This window comes from Canis lupus, chromosome 12 (assembly GCF_011100685.1).
Source record: "Canis lupus familiaris isolate Mischka breed German Shepherd chromosome 12, alternate assembly UU_Cfam_GSD_1.0, whole genome shotgun sequence".
NCBI classification, from domain to species: Eukaryota; Metazoa; Chordata; class Mammalia; order Carnivora; family Canidae; genus Canis; species Canis lupus.
Window position 1 is genome coordinate 4,217,765 of NC_049233.1, and position 16,027 is coordinate 4,233,791.

Consider the following 16,027-nt stretch of genomic DNA (forward strand, 5'->3'; position numbering starts at 1 on the left):
ATATTAAAACCTGTGGGATGAAGTAAAGTGAGTAGCTTTAAACACTTCTATTAGGGAAAAATTTAAAAATCAGTGGTTGAACTTTCCAACTTAAGATGATAGAAAAAGGGATCCCTGGGTGGCTCAGTGTTTGAGCATCGGCCTTTGGTTCAGGTCATGATCCCAGGGTCTCGGGATCGAGTCCCACATTAGGCTCCCTGCAGGGAGCCTGCATCTCCCTCTGCCTATATCTCTGCCTCTTTCTGTGTCATGAATAAATAAGTAAATCTTAAAAAAAAAAAAAAAAAGAATGTTGGAAAAAGATGAGCAAAATAAACCCAAGTAAGTAGAATAAAGGAAAAAGAGTAGAAATCACTGAAATTGAAAATAGGAAAAAAAAAATAGGACAAAAATAGAGAAAATTAATAAAGACAAAAGGTTTTTTTTTGAATATCAAAATTAACCTTTAGTGAAACTGATCAAGAAAAAAAGTCATAAATACTACCAGGAATGAAAGAGAGGATATAGATAGATCTTACAGATGTTAAAAGGTATTGAGGGATATTATGAATATCTTTTGTCAAAAAAATTGAACAACTTAGATGAAATGTACATAATGATTTGAAAAAAATAACTTACCAGAACATTTAAGTAAGAAATAAGATTCATTTAACACGAATTCCTTAGGGAAATAGAGAAGGGAAACACTTCCTATCTTGTTTAACATGTGTCCATCATAACCTTGGTAACAGAAGCTTGACAGAGATGTTGCAGACAACAACATGAATGTCTATATAGAAATCTTGCGGCTTCTTAAAGTTACTAGAACTGATATGTTAGCAAGGTTGCGACATACAAGATCAATTTATATCAAGTTTCAAAAAGATTGGAAATGAAGAAGTAAAACTCTTCACAGATAAAATTTTTTACGTAGAAAATCCAAAGGAACCTACAAAACAACCACTAGAGATAATAACGGAATTTTTAGTAAGTTTGTAGGATACGAAGTCAATGTAGGGGCACCTGGCTGGCTCAGTCAATGGAGCATATGACTCTTGATCTGAGGGTTGTAAGTTTGAGCCCCATGTTGGGTGTAGAGATTACTTAAAAATAAAATCTTAAAAAAAAGGTCAATATGAAAATATCACTTTGATTTCTGTCTTCTAGCACTAAACATTTAGAAAAAGTTTTTAAAGTTTCCTTTTAAATATTCCTTTACTACATAGATAGATATACAGATAAATTGAAGAAAAGATGTATACTGAGAACTATAAAACATTGCCTAGAGAAGTTAAAAAAGACCCAAATAAATATGCTTACTTTGATTGTATACTGTGTTCAAGAATAGGCTGACTCAGTTTTGTTAGTATGTCAGATCTCCCCACAAACTGAGCTATTCAATCCTAATCAGAATTTCATCAAGTGCTTCCCCCCCCTTATAAAGTCGCAGTCTGATTAAACAATTTTTTTTTAATTTTTATTTATTCATGATAGGCACACAGTGAGAGAGAGAGAGGCAGAGACACAGGCAGAGGGAGAAGCAGGCTCCATGCACCGGGAGCCTGACGTGGGATTCGATCCCGGATCTCCAGGATCGCGCCCTGGGCCAAAGGCAGGCGCCAAACCGCTGCGCCACCCAGGGATCCCCTGATTAAACAATTTATGTGGAAATGAAAAGGACCTAGAATGGCCAAAATAATCTTGGGAAAAGAGGCAAAATGAGGTTTATACTTTACTTTCCATCACATCCAGAATGGAAAAACTGATAGCTACTTTAGTGATTGAGATGTTTTGTTTAGATGATTTGGGGGTCCTATGTTTAAATCAATAGCTTGATGTGTTATTTTTTTTGCTAAAAGGTATGCCTGTGGTGTGGCTGAGCAGTGAAAATACTTGATATGGCTTTGGGTAGAAAGTTTAGAAACCAAGGCCTGAGCTGTGATCACCTTAGGGGAAAAAGTAGTAAAGGAAGCAAAGTGTGCTTGCAGTCATTTTTGTTTTTGTGGGGGTTCAATTTCTATGGAGCCTGAAGCAGACTGCTTATTGCAACTTACTGACTGTATTACTAACAATAAAAGTACTGAATTACAGGGTACAGGGTAGTGGAAGAATTGAATGAATGCTGGGTAAGATCTCATTTCTGCCATTTACTTAGTTGCAGGTTTTCCACGGGCTAGCTGGACAAGTCATTTAACTTTCTGGCCATTTGCAAATTGTAGATTTGGACTAAATGATTATTTAAGATTCCTTCTACTCTGAAATTCTGCAAATCCAAAAATCTAAGAATTCTCACTTCCTAACATTGTGGTACATTTTCACAAAGATGTCTGAGAGTCTTTCTCTGTTGTCTCTTTGGCAGATTGCAGTCCCCTGGCAGAAATGAAACCTGATCAAAATCTGTTTCTCCAGCTTGATTTCATCTTAGTTTCAATGCTCTGTAACAGCAACAGATGGCTAGAAAAATGTTTCGTGACATACTTGAAATGGAATAAATAGCAAGCTTCCATTAGCCTTTTCAGCAACCCTGGAATCAGTGATACCATTCATAATCAGGAACACAGGTGCTAAATAAAGTGGTTTCAGATCAGATCTCCAATCTGGTTTCCTTGTTTGAACAAACCTCCACAATCCTCCACAACAGGCCCCGGATTACCTTTTCACCTGTTCTTTGTTATTACTGTAAAATCCAGTCAAAATCAGTTGAGAAATTCTTATTGCCTTTTTTGAGAAGAGAATAACATGATATCCACCTTTTGTTGAATACTAAAAGTAAATTGATATATGAAAAAGCAAATTATATATCATTATTACTGTTGGAGAGAATAGCCATTATAGTCCAGCAAACCTGCATGTAATCTCTAGAGAGATTCTTTATTCTGATAGCCAAAATTATATAATAAAAGGAAATTTATCCTCTTACTTGGTTATTCTTCTGTGCCTTACCTGGAAATATGAATGATCACTTTTCATCTGGGGCCTCATCACACTTTGGGGTAGGAAGACAGGTTCTTCTGGGTTTTGTGCTTTTCTAGTTCCTCCGTGTAAACGCTGTTGAAGAGCAGGATGTCAAGATGCTGGTGAGCAGTCCTCACTGAGATTAGTCTGTGATCCTGGCTGGTTGCTGTTCATACAGTTGCACTTATTTCCAAGATCAGTTCACCTGGTTTCTATCAGAATAGAGTGGGCACAGTGTTCTCTCCCCCACAGAACTACCCTGAAGCAGTCAGTGCTGTCATTTGCCAGATGACATGATTATGACATTCATATAACTCTGCTGGTTACCAACTGTAGGCCTTTGTTTTTAGTTGGTTGGCCTTGCCTTTACGCACTTGATTTTGACTACCTTCATTGATAATTTTGTTCCCTGTCCTCAGTTCTCTTGTGACCCCGTAGTACTAGAGAGACAAGAGATGAAAATCTGTTATTGGAGCCAGAGTGGGATATAATGGAAAGAAAGGCTTTCTGGGGAAAATTAATTTAGTTTTAACCTTGTCTAGATATCAATTTGTAGACACCTGGGTGGAAAGGATAGAAATAGGCATACTTGAGAATAAGGGATCATATGTTGTGATAGAAAGATAGCTGAGGGGTTGTCTCTTGACATCTTGAGTCCCAGGATAATAATATAAGCCTCCTAAACCTTTTTTTTTTTTTTCCTCCTAAACCTTTTTGAAAAAGATAATAATTTAATCCTTGTCTAAAGGCAGAGAGCAGTGGAATCCAGAAATAATAATGATTATGATTTATTTATTGAGCACTTAACAAATGCCAAATATTTATATGTTAGTTAGCTCTGTTAATCCCCGCAGTCCTGTGAAGTTGGCTTTACAGTTTGCCTAAAGTCACAGCAATTAGTCAGTGAGAGAGCCAGGTTTTGAGCCCAAGTCTAACTCTAAAGCCTGTGCTCTTAAACACCAAGCCATAATAAGAATAGAAGTTGAAAACTTCTCTGCTCTTGAAGAATTGATTTGTGCATCTCTTTTCCATCTCATTTTCCCTTCCTTGAATCACCTTAGCTGGTTAACTGAAAACTAAAACCATTTTCAAACTTGAGAAAACAGAAGAATCACCCTGAGTTTGTTTAAAATGCAGGTCCCAAATAAATGAATAAATGAATAAATGAATAAATAAATAAAAATTGCAGATCCCTTACTCCCTTCCCCATTGTGATTCAGCGTTTCTGGAGTGTGGTCCAATAATCTGCATGTTAATACAAACATACACCAAAGTGATTCTGCTTATGTGATCACAGGACCATAGTTTGAGACACAGTGCCCTATATACTGGCAAGGTTAGGTTGAAATATAACACAATCTCATACTTTTTTTTTTCAAGGCTTGAAAAATGACACATATTTTATATGGAGCTGTAAATAGATTTTGCATAGAGCACAATGTAGAAATTAGATACATGGTGCTTATATAGTATCATTTTGAGAATGTCAGTGCTAATATGTGGCATAACTTACTATTGACTGTGCTTATGTTTCATTCAAAATATGTTCCTTTTATTTTTTTTAGAGGAATGTACTTGAAAAAGTCCCTGTTACTTTCTTTTCTTAAAAATGGTTTTTATTATAAAGAAAAGTAAATTGTCTTAGTGATTCCCAGCCTTTTATCTTCTGCATATTATTATTATTATTAAAAATATTTGTTTGAGAGAGAACAGAGAGCACAAGTGGGGGCATAAGGGGGGTGCAGAGGGAGGAGAAGCAGGTTCCCCGATGAGCAGAGAGTCCAACATGGGGCTTGATCCCAGAACCTTGGGATCATGCCCTGAACTGAAGGCAGACACTTCACCAACTGAGCCATCCAGGCACCCCTCTCTCCTGCATATTAAAGGGTCCTTATTCTCATCTCTGACAGTGACTCACCCTACCATGATTCCCAATTGAAGCAGGGAGGTAGGGTCTTATCATAATTTTTGGGGAGGGGAGGAAGGGACATACAGTCTTCAAAACTAATTTTACATTTTCAAAAATTATTATTTTTAAGACTTAATACTTCTGAAGGATGCCTCACCTGAATTTGTGAGCTGATATGGCTTCCCTGAATACTTAAGAATAAAGGAAGGGTTGCTAGAAGGAAATAACAATAATAATAATAATATGTCTGACCTAACATCTTATCTGACATAGAGACAGTGTGGTTATTAATCAGCACTTCTTTAATTTTCTCTTTTTTCCAAATTGAAAAGTGTTATTGGCTATAATGACCATTTAGTGGATTTCCATGGAAATAATAGCTTCTTATCTTTACTCTTTTCAGGTTCACCAAGAATCTTTCCCCAGACAAAATCAATTTGAGCACCTTGAAAGGAGAGGGTCAGCTGACCAACCTGGAGCTGGATGAAGAGGTTCTGCAGAATGTGCTGGAGCTGCCCACCTGGTTAGCCATTACTCGGGTCTACTGCAACAGGGCCTCTATCCGGGTGAGAATGGGGGTCAGAGTGCTGTTGCTGTCCTTGGCCAGCAGGCATGCTTTCTGGAGGGGCAGCTCCCACAGCCCTGAGTCTTGCTTTCCTCTTTCAGATCCAGTGGACAAAGTTGAAGACACACCCCATTTGCTTGGTAATGACCTTTCTTGATTGCAAGTAATCAAATGGGAATGGCTGGGATGGGGTTTTAATAGATCTGAGAAAGGATGGGGAAGAGTCCTGATAGGTTAGCCCTTTTGGGAGTGGTGATTGCTGTCTTGCTTGTGAGCTTCCCTCTGAGACAGAGTGACCACTGTCTGGGCTTATTCTGAAATTACTGTGATGTATAGTAGCACCGAGACACAATACCCAGGAGTCCTGAGTTGGTTGTTTTGCCTTTGTTTTTTATAACAAATTTTGCTGTCCAGGTTCTTTTAGATTTTCTTTGGAATCCTGACAGAGAAAAAATTAGAAATTTACTTCATGTTGACTATTGAGTGATGATCAGCTGAAAGCCCTTCAAGAAAAGAAAAATAGCATGCAATAAATGTACACTGTAATGTGGAAAAAAAAAAAAAAGAACAGATCAGTGCATATCTTTATCCAAAGATTAGGATCCCCAGGGATAGTAATACCTCTGTAACTTGGATTTATGTTTCTGCTGTGAGCTAATCCCGTGCTTGTCCTGGAGTTCTGCTGCTAATGGACATAGAAGAGGGAAGATGAGGCCTCTCCTTGCATTTCAGTTTGTTCATTCATTCAACAAACATTTATTGTTTGCCCACTGTGGTCACAGCACTCTACTAGGAATTAGAGCATAGGGATGAATAGATGCAGTGTGTGCTGTGTGGGGTTTTGTGGAGTTGCTTAGCTCTCTATGGCTTTTATTTCAGTGTCTGGATAAGGTGGAGGTGGAAATGAAGACATGTGAGGAGCCTCGGCCCCCGAATGGACAGTCTCCCATTGCTCTTGCTTCAGGACAGAGGTTAGTTGCTTAGGTCCCTATTATTTCCAACATGTTAACTGTTCATATCAACTTTCAGTGAAAAATAAAAACTTTCCTTACAGGAATTTTCCAACATACACTAAAAGTAGAGGGAATAGTGTAATCGACCACCATGCACCCAAGATCTGACTTCAATTATCAACATTTTGCCATTCTGTTTTCACCTTTTCCCTAACACTGGGTTTGTGTGCATACACATGTGTGTATTTGAAAGCAAATCCCAGGTAGTACATGATTCCATCTGTAAATACTTCTGGATACTATATCTTAGTAGACAGGGATTGTAAAGAAAGGAAGAAAAAACACAATACTATTATCACAATCAATAAAATTACTAGGAATTTGTTAATATTTATTTCATATTCAGGTTTCCTGAATTGTCTCTCAAATATTTTTTCCAGTGCAGTGTGGATCCAAAGAGCTCCATATATTACATTTGGGGATATGCCTTTCAAAGCTCTTTAATTGTAAACCATCCCCCACCCTTACTCTTTAATATACCATTTATTCTTTGTAGAAATTAGGTAGTTTTTTCTTTTTTTTTTTATATATATTTTTTAATTTTTATTTATTTATGATAGTCACATCAGAGAGAGAGAGAGAGGCAGAGACACAGGCAGAGGGAGAAGCAGGCTCCACGCACCAGAAGCCCGACGTGGGATTCGATCCCGGGTCTCCAGGATCGCGCCCTGGGACAAAGGCAGGCGCTAAACCGCTGCACCACCCAGGGATCCCTAGGTAGTTTTTTCTAAAGAATTTCCCACATTTTGTATTTCAATTGATTGTGTCAAGGTGATATTTTAAATGTTTCTCATTTAACCTGGTAGTAGGATTTATTTTTTATTTTTATTTTTTTAAATTTTTATTTATTTATGATAGTCACACAGAGAGAGAGAGAAAGAGAGGCAGAGACATAGGCAGAGGGAGAAGCAGGCTCCATGCACCGGGAGCCCGACGTGGGATTCGATCCCGGGTCTCCAGGATCACGCCCTGGGCCAAAGGCAGGCGCCAAACCGCTGCGCCACCCAGGGATCCCTGGTAGTAGGATTTAAAGGCTTGATTTCAATGCATGCTTTTTGTTTTCTTGGTAAGAATACTTTAGAAATTGTACCATGTATTTCCTATGGTAACATATCAGGAGGCACAAAATGTTCCTTTGGTTAAGATTAATCAGTGGATTCAGATGGTGATGGCCTGATTTGTACATTGTGATAAGTTCCTCATCTGCCTTTCACCTCATGATGTAAGGACTGTTGATGATATTTGTCTAGATCTGTTATTTCACTGTAGGGTGCAAAACAGGGATTTTATAATTCTTTTCTTTCTATTGCATTTATTAGCTATGATTTTTTATTTTTTTATTTTCTTTAAAAATTTTGTTTATGGAGACAGAGAGAGAAGGCAGAGACATAGGCAGAGGGAGAAGCAGGCTCCCTGCAGAGCCTGATGCAGGACTCAATTCCTGGACCCCAGGATCATGACCTGAGCCAAAGGCAAACTCTGAACCGCTGAGCCACCCAGGCATCCCAGCTGTGATTTTTTTTTTTAATTTTATTTATTTATGATAGTCACATAGAGAGAGAGAGAGAGAGAGAGGCAGAGACACAGGCAGAGGGAGAAGCAGGCTCCATGCACCGGGAGCCCGACGTGGGATTCGATCCGGGGTCTCCAGGATTGCGCCCTGGACCAAAGGCAGGCGCCAAACCGCTGCACCACCCAGGGATCCCCCAGCTGTGATTTTTTTATAAGAAACTTTCTTTCACCAACTATTTGATTACCCTGAAGTACAGTTTGTATGAGAATGTTAGGATAATTGCTGAATTTTTTACTTTTATTTATCAAATGTAAGAATTATAATTGACATCCTAATAATCTCCAAGGAGATTTTTTATGGGTGTGTGTGGGGGGTATGAAGGAGGCTTATCATTTTGAATTTATGTGGTTTTTTTGGATAGCTTTAGTAAAGTATAATCAATACAAAATAGACTACACATATAAAGTATACAATTTGATAAGTTTTGGCATATGTATATACACCATGAAATCATCAACATAATGAAGACAATGAACATATCCATTAATCCTTAAACATATTGCTATTCTCCTTTGTATTCCTTCTCTTTCCTTTCACACCCTCTCCTATCCCCAAACATGGCTTTCTGTGACTATAGTTTACAATTTCTATAATTTTATATAAATGGAACCGTATAGAATGTACTGGTTTTTGTCTGACTTCTTTTACTCAGCATAATTACTTTGAGATTCACCCATGTTACTGAGTGTCATTCCTTTTATTATTGATTAATATATTCCATTGTGTAGGTAGATCACTGTTTATCCACTTGTTAATGGACATTTTATTTACAGTTTTTGGCTATTGTGAGTAATGCTGCTATGAACATTCATATACAAGTTTTTGTGTGGTCATGTGCTTTTCTTTTGGGTAAATTCCTAGGAATGGAATGGTCAGGTGGTATGGTAGGTAAGATTTAACTTTTTTTTTTTTTTAAGATTTTATTTATTTATTCATGAGAGACACACAGAAAGAGGCAGGGACACAGGCAGAGGGAGAAGCAGGCTCCCTGCAAGGAGCCCAGTGTGGGATTCAGTCCTGGGACTCTGGGATCAGAACCTGAGCCAAAGGCAGATGCTCAACCACTGAGCCACCCAGGCGTCCCAAGATTTAGCTTTTTAAGAAACAATCAAACTTTTCTAGAGTGGTTTACTATTTTACATTCTTTTTGCATTTTACATTCTTTTTACATGATTTTATTTATTTATTTATTTTTTCTTTTTACATGATTTTACATTTAAATTTTCTTTCTTTTTTTTTTTTTTACATTTAAATTTTCTAACATCCTACTCTTCCATTTACTTTTAAAAAAATTTGTTGTCTTTCATACATCTATAGTCCTCATTTGTCTTGATATTCAGATGTCCTTATCTTTGGCCAATGAGAGCTTTTTGGAGACACCTCCTATGTCTTTTAGAGAAGACCCCAATAATCTTTTTTCTTTTAGACAGAACAAGATGTTTCAGGCTTCTCATATACATCCTTACTTCAGACCTGGAATCTGACATTACTCCAAAGAACCCTGATTCCTTTTAGTGAGAAATGCTATTTAGAGAGAACAATCTGGGCAAAATGTATTCATTGAGTTGTAATTGAATAAGGACTTTTAAGTGTTCAGTTCTAGAGTAAAGTTATTTTTAAGAGAGAGAAGAATAGGGGAGCCTGGGTGGTTCAGTTGGGTAAGCATCTGCTTTTAGCTCAGGTCATGATCCTGGAGTCATGGGATTGAGTCCTGTGTCAGGCTCCCTGCAGGGGTGACTCTGCATCTCCCTCTCCCACTGCCCCTCCCCCTGCTCATGCTCTCTTGCTCTCTCTGTCAAATAAATAAATAAATAGAATCTTTAAAAAAAGAGAGAGAGAAGAATAAAGATAATATGCTGATATTTCTCAATTCAAATTAAAAAAGAGAATTTTAAATTAACTTTTTAGATTTAATGTTTGTATTTTTGTTCACATGCTGAATCTTGGTTCCTAACAACAATAATGTAATAAATGATTTACTTTTTAAATTGTTTAAAAAATATCAAAACCAGTATTATAACTATCAATACAACTAGATTACTGTACAGTAGATTTCTCTGTGTGTGTGTGTGTGTGTGTGTGTGTGTGTGTGTGTGTGTTTTAAACTTATAATATGTCTCATAGAGAAGAATGGTCAAATGCTGTGTTTTAAAGTCACTTGAAATCATTTTTTATGCGGTTGGGATACCAATTTGACTACAAAGTAGTTCTTTTTTTTTTTTTTAAGACGAATTTTGCAGTTTTAGGCTCACAATAAAATTAGAGGAAGGTACACAGATTTCCCATATCCCCTTTCCCCCCACACATGCATAGCCTTTTCCATTGTTAACATCCCCCCCAGAGTGTGGTACGTTTGTTACAGTGGTTAAACCTACATTGACGTCACAGTCACCCAAAGTCTATAGATTATGTTAAGATTTACTCTTGGTTTTGTACATTCTCTGGATTGGGACAAATGTATAATGACACGTATCCACCATTACGATATCACAGTATATTTCACTGCCCTAAAAATTCTGTGTGCTCCTTTATTTATCTCTATCCTTGCCCTCAACCCCTGAAGTCAATGGTCTTTTTTCATTCTCCATTATTTTTCCTTTTCCAAAATGTCATATAGTTGGATCCATACAGTGTGATTCCATCTTTTTAGATTGGCTTTTTTCACTTAATAATATACATTTAAGATTCCTCCATGTCTTTTGCAATTCTATAGCTCATTTCTTTTTAGAATTGAAAATACTCCATTGTCTGGATGTACCACAGTTTATCTGTTTACCTACTGAGGGACAGCTTGGTTACTTTCATATTCTGGCAGTTATGAATAAAGCTGTTGTAAATATCCATGTGCAGGTTTTTATGTGGACATAAATTTTCAACTTTTTTGGGTGAATATGAGGAGCATGATGATTGCTGGATCATATGGTTAGAGTATGTTTAGTTTTGGAAGAAACCACCCAACTGTCTTCCAAAGTGGCTACACCATTTTGCATTCCCACCAGCAGTGCAGCTCCACAACCTTGCCTGTATTGGGTGTTGTCAGTGTTCCAGATTTTGGCCATTCTAATAGGTGTGTAGTGGAATTTCATTATTTTCATTTCATTTCTTTATATATAGTTTAGAGCATATTTTCATATGCTTATTTGCCATCTGTAGATCTACTTTGGTGAGTTGTCTTTCAAGGCCTTTGGTACAATTTTTTATTTGGGTTGTTTGTTTTCTTATTGTGAATACGTGTTCTTTTATATTTTGGGTAACGGTCTTTTATCAGATGTGTCTTTTGCAGATATACTGCAAAATACTCTTACAGTCTGAGACTTGTCTTTTCATTCTCTTAACACTGTCTTTGCAGAGCACAACTTTAATTTTTTAAAATATTTTATTCATTTATTCATGAGAGACAGAGAGAGAAAAAGAGAGGAGAGAGAGAGAGAGAGAGAGAGAGAGGCATGGACGCAGGCAGAGGGAGAAGCAGGCTTCATGCAGGGAGCCCGACATGGGACTCGATCCCGGGACTCCAGGATCACACCCCGGGCTGAAGGCGGGCGCCAAACCGCTGAGCCACCCAGGGAAGTTTTTAATTTTAATGAAGTCCAGTTCATCAATTATTTCTTCCCTGGATTGTGCTTTTGGTGTTAAATCTAAAGAGTCATTGCTATACCTAATGTCATCTAGGTTTTCTCTTATGCTATCTTCTAGGAGTTTTTTAAAGTTTTTTTTGTTTTTGTTTTTGTTTTTGTTTTTTTTTATTTATGATAGTCACAGAGAGAGAGAGAGAGAGAGAGAGGCAGAGACATAGGCAGAGGGAGAAGCAGGCTCCATGCACCGGGAGCCCAACATGGGATTCGATCCCGGGTCTCCAGGATCGCGCCCTGGGCCAAAGGCAGGCGCCAAACCGCTGCGCCACCCAGGGATCCCTTTCTAGGAGTTTTTATATCAGTTTGTTTTAAATTTTTGAATTGTCTTAAAACTTATTTTTAAAAAATATTTATTCATTCATTCATTCATTCATGATAGACACACAGAGATAGAGATAGACAGAGAGAGAGAGAGAGAGCGAGGCAGAGAGACAGGCAGAGGGAGAAGCAGGCAGAGGGAGAAACAGGCTCCAGCAGGGAGCTCGATACGGGACTCAATCCTGGGACTCCGAGATCACGCCCTGGGCCAAAGGCAGGCACTAAACCGCTGAGCCACCCAGGGATCCCCATAATTTTAACTATGTAAGATACAAAACTAAAGTTCCAAAGTTAAAACTATAATACAAGGTATATGTATGCATGTTTGTTTGTGTTGTCCCTTTTCTTACACAAAATGTAGTATATCATAAACACTTTCCACATTGCTTTTTTAAAAAAACTATGTCCTGGTGATCACTCTATAGAAGTATATACAGCAATGTTCCTTATCCCCCCTGCCCTTTTTTTTAGTAGGCTCTATGCCCAACATATGGGACTTGAACTCATGACCCTGAAATCAAGAGTTGCCTGGTGTACTGACAGAGCCAGCCAGGCACTTCCCCTACTCCTTTTTGAATTTATAGAATATTCAGAATATTATAGGGAGGCATCATAGTTTGCATAGCCAGTTCTCTATTGATGTTTGAGTTATTTTCAGGGTGTTTGCTTTTACAAATAGTGCAGCAATAAATGGCCTTATCACTTATCATAAGTGTATATGATAGCCTAGTGATTCTGTTTTGGTTTTTTTTTTTTTTTTTTAAGATTTTATTTACTTGAGAGAGAGTGAGAGAGCATAAGCAGGGGGAAGGGCAGAAGGAGAGAGAGAAGCAGGCTCTCCACTGAGCAGGGAGTCCAACACAAGGCTTGATCCCAGGACTCTGGGATCATGACCTGAGCTGAAGGCAGATACTTAACTGACTGAGCCACCCAGGTGCCCCTAGCCTAGTGATTTTTTACAAAGTTTACACATCAATAAGCAGACTACTGACTTTGAGAATCCCAGAAGCCTCCTGTGCCCTTTCTAGTCCTATCTGCTCTCAAGGGGAATTTATTGTGATTTTTAAACATCATACCTTAGTTTTCTCTATTTTTAAAGTTATATAAATGTAGTCATGTAGTATGTCATCATTTCTGTCTAGTTACTTTAGCTTCATGTGATGTTTCTGAGAGTTGTCCGTGTTACATGTATTTGTAGTTCATTCATCCTCATTACTGTATATTCTTACGTTGCATGTCACAGTGTGTTCTGTTGTAGATGGACATGTGGTTTGTTTCTAGTTTCTGGATATTAGGTATACTGTTGCTATATGGAACTGTCTCTATCATGACTGTGGTGGCCTCTGCATCTGTTGAAACCCTTGACTTGGGCACCATAAAGAATGAATTTTTCTGTATGTAAGTTAAACATATGTAAGAAAACATAATGCTACTATGAATATTCTTGTACATATCTCTTGGTGTACACATTTCTGTTTTATATAGAAGAGGTGCAGGGTCATAGGCTGTGCGTGTGTTCTTTAGTAGATACTGCTAGATGGTTTTCCAAAGTTTTTGTGCCACTTTTCCCACTAGCAATGCATAAGAGTTCCAGTTGCTAGCACTTAGTATTGTCTATTTTTTAATTTTAGCCATCTGATAGATATGTAGTTGTATCACATTGTGATTTTATTTTATTTTTTTTTAAGATTTTATTTATTTATTCATGAGAGTCACAGAGAGAGAGAGAGAGAGAGAGAGAGAGAGGCAGAGACATAGGCAGAGGGAGAAGCAGGCCCCATGCAGGGAGCCCGATGTGGGACTTGATCCCAGGTCTCCAGGATTTGGCCCTGGACTGAAGGTGGCGCTAAGCCGCTAAGCCACTTGGGCTGCCCCACATTGTGATTTTAATTTGCATTTTCTTGATGGTTGGTTTATTGGAATTTTGAATATCTTGTTTAATAAAATATTGATATAAGTATTTTTCCTATTTATCTTTTGGGTGGTTTGTCTTTTTCTTATTAATTTGTAGAAGTGCTTTATATATCCTGGAGTCGCTCCTTTTGTCTTCTCTTTTTTATTGAGGTATAACTGACATATAACATGATATTAGTTTCAGGTGTACAGCAAAATGATTTGATATTTGTATATATTGCAAAATGACCACCAGGATAAGTCTAGTCAACATCCATCACTATACATTACCACTGTCCCTTTTATTTTTATTATTTATTTATTTCATTGTATTTTTAAAAAATATATTATTTTTAAGTAATCTCCACACCCAACATGGGGCTCAAACCCACAATCCCCGAGATTAAGAGTTGTGTGCTCCACTGACTGAGCAAGCCAGGCACACCTGCTATCCCTTTTATTTTATTTTTTACTTTTTTAAAAAAAGATTTTATTTATTTATTAGAGAGAGAGAGAGAGAAAGCACACACAATTGATGGGGTGGGGTAGAGGGAGGGGAAGAAGCAAACTCCCCAATGAGCAGGTTGCTTGACATGGGGCTCTATCCCAGGACCCTAGGTTTATGACTTGAGCCGAGGGCAGATGTTTAACCCACTGAGCCACCCAGGTGCGCCACCTGTTGTCCCTTTTAAATTGCTCTATTATAATTATTGTAAATTGTCTCCTCTGTATTTCATGTCTTTTTAAAAGATTTATTTATTTATTTTTTTTAGAGAGAGAGAACAAGTGGGAGGAGTGGAGAGAGAGGGAGAGAATCTCAAGCCGACTCTGCACTGAGCATAAGAGCCTGACATGGGGCCCAGTATCACATCTCTTAGATCACCACCCAACCGAAACTAAGAATCAGAAACTTTTTTTTTTTTTTAAAGATTTTATTTATTTATTCATAGAAACAGAGAGAGAGGCAGAGACAGAGGGAGAAGCAGGCATCATACAGAGAGCCCGATGTGGGACTCGATCCAGAGTCTCCAGGATCACGCCCTGGGCTGCAGGCAGCACTAAACCGCTGCACCACCGGGGCTGCCCAAGAATCAGAAACTTAACTGCACCACCCAGGCGCCCCTTTATTTCATGTCTTTTTAACAATTTTTAAAAATTGTGCTAAGAAACACAATATAAAATTTACCATCTTAACCATTTTTAAGCATACCGTTCAGTAGTGTTAACTGTATTCACACCCTGCAGCAAATCCCTAGAGCTTTTTTCATCTTCTGAAATTGGAACTCTGTATCCATTTGTATTGGTTTGCTATAACTCCATGACATAATACCACAGAAGGGCCACCAAAATAATTAAAATTAAAATTTTTTCACAGTTCTAGGGCTCGAAATCCAATATCAAGGTGTCAGCAGGTCCTGAGGCCTCTCTCCTTGGCTTGTAGACCTGACTCATCAGCATTTTCTCACATGGATTTTTCTCTGTACCTGCTCATCCCTGGTGGTGTTTCCTTTTTTTCTTTTTAATTGAAGTACAGTTAATATACAATGTTTTTATTGGTTTCAGATGTACAATATAGTGATTTGACAGTTCTACGCATTATGTAATGCTCATCATGATAAGTGTAGCTACCATATATTATTACAGTATTATTGACTATATTCCCTATGTTGTACTTTTTATCCTGATTTATTACTTGAAGTATGTACCTCTTCATCACTTCACCTATTTTGCCCATTTCTCCTACCCCTTCCCTCTGGCAACCACCAGTTTGTTCTCTATATATGAGTTTGGTTTTATTTTGTTTTTTAAAATTCCAATCTAAGTGAAATGGTATTTGTCTTTCTTTGTCTGACTTGTTTTACTTAACATAATACCTTCTAGGTTCAACCATGTTATCACAAATGGCAAGATTTCATTCTTTTTATAGCTGAGTAATATTTCATTATATATATGTGTGTGTTTATATATAAATACATATATACATATATACATTTATATATAAACACATATATACATTTTTATATATACATACATATATTTATCCATGCATTTGTCGATAGACCCCTGGGTTGCTTCCATATCTTGGCTACTGTAAATAATGCTGCCATAAACATAGGGGTGCAGATGTGTTCTTAAATTAGTGTTTTCATTTTTCTTAAGTAAATATCCAGAAGTAGAATTACTGGA

The 16,027-nt window shown here is 37.6% G+C and overlaps 1 protein-coding gene across 4 annotated transcripts in view; it reads left to right on the top strand.

The window, feature by feature from the left end:
* The window catches only part of UHRF1BP1 (UHRF1 binding protein 1), a 63,989-nt gene that overhangs the window by 16,534 nt on the left and 31,428 nt on the right, over positions 1-16,027 (top strand). For 3 of the 4 annotated variants that reach the window (XM_038553798.1, XM_038553800.1, XM_038553799.1), the window contains exons 2-4: positions 5,247-5,409; positions 5,510-5,548; positions 6,288-6,379. In XM_038553798.1, the coding sequence (XP_038409726.1) occupies positions 5,247-5,409; positions 5,510-5,548; positions 6,288-6,379 (294 nt within the window). Of the gene's footprint in view, positions 1-5,246; positions 5,410-5,509; positions 5,549-6,287; positions 6,380-16,027 lie in introns of those variants that run through there. The other variant, XM_038553801.1, reaches the window with a different exon arrangement.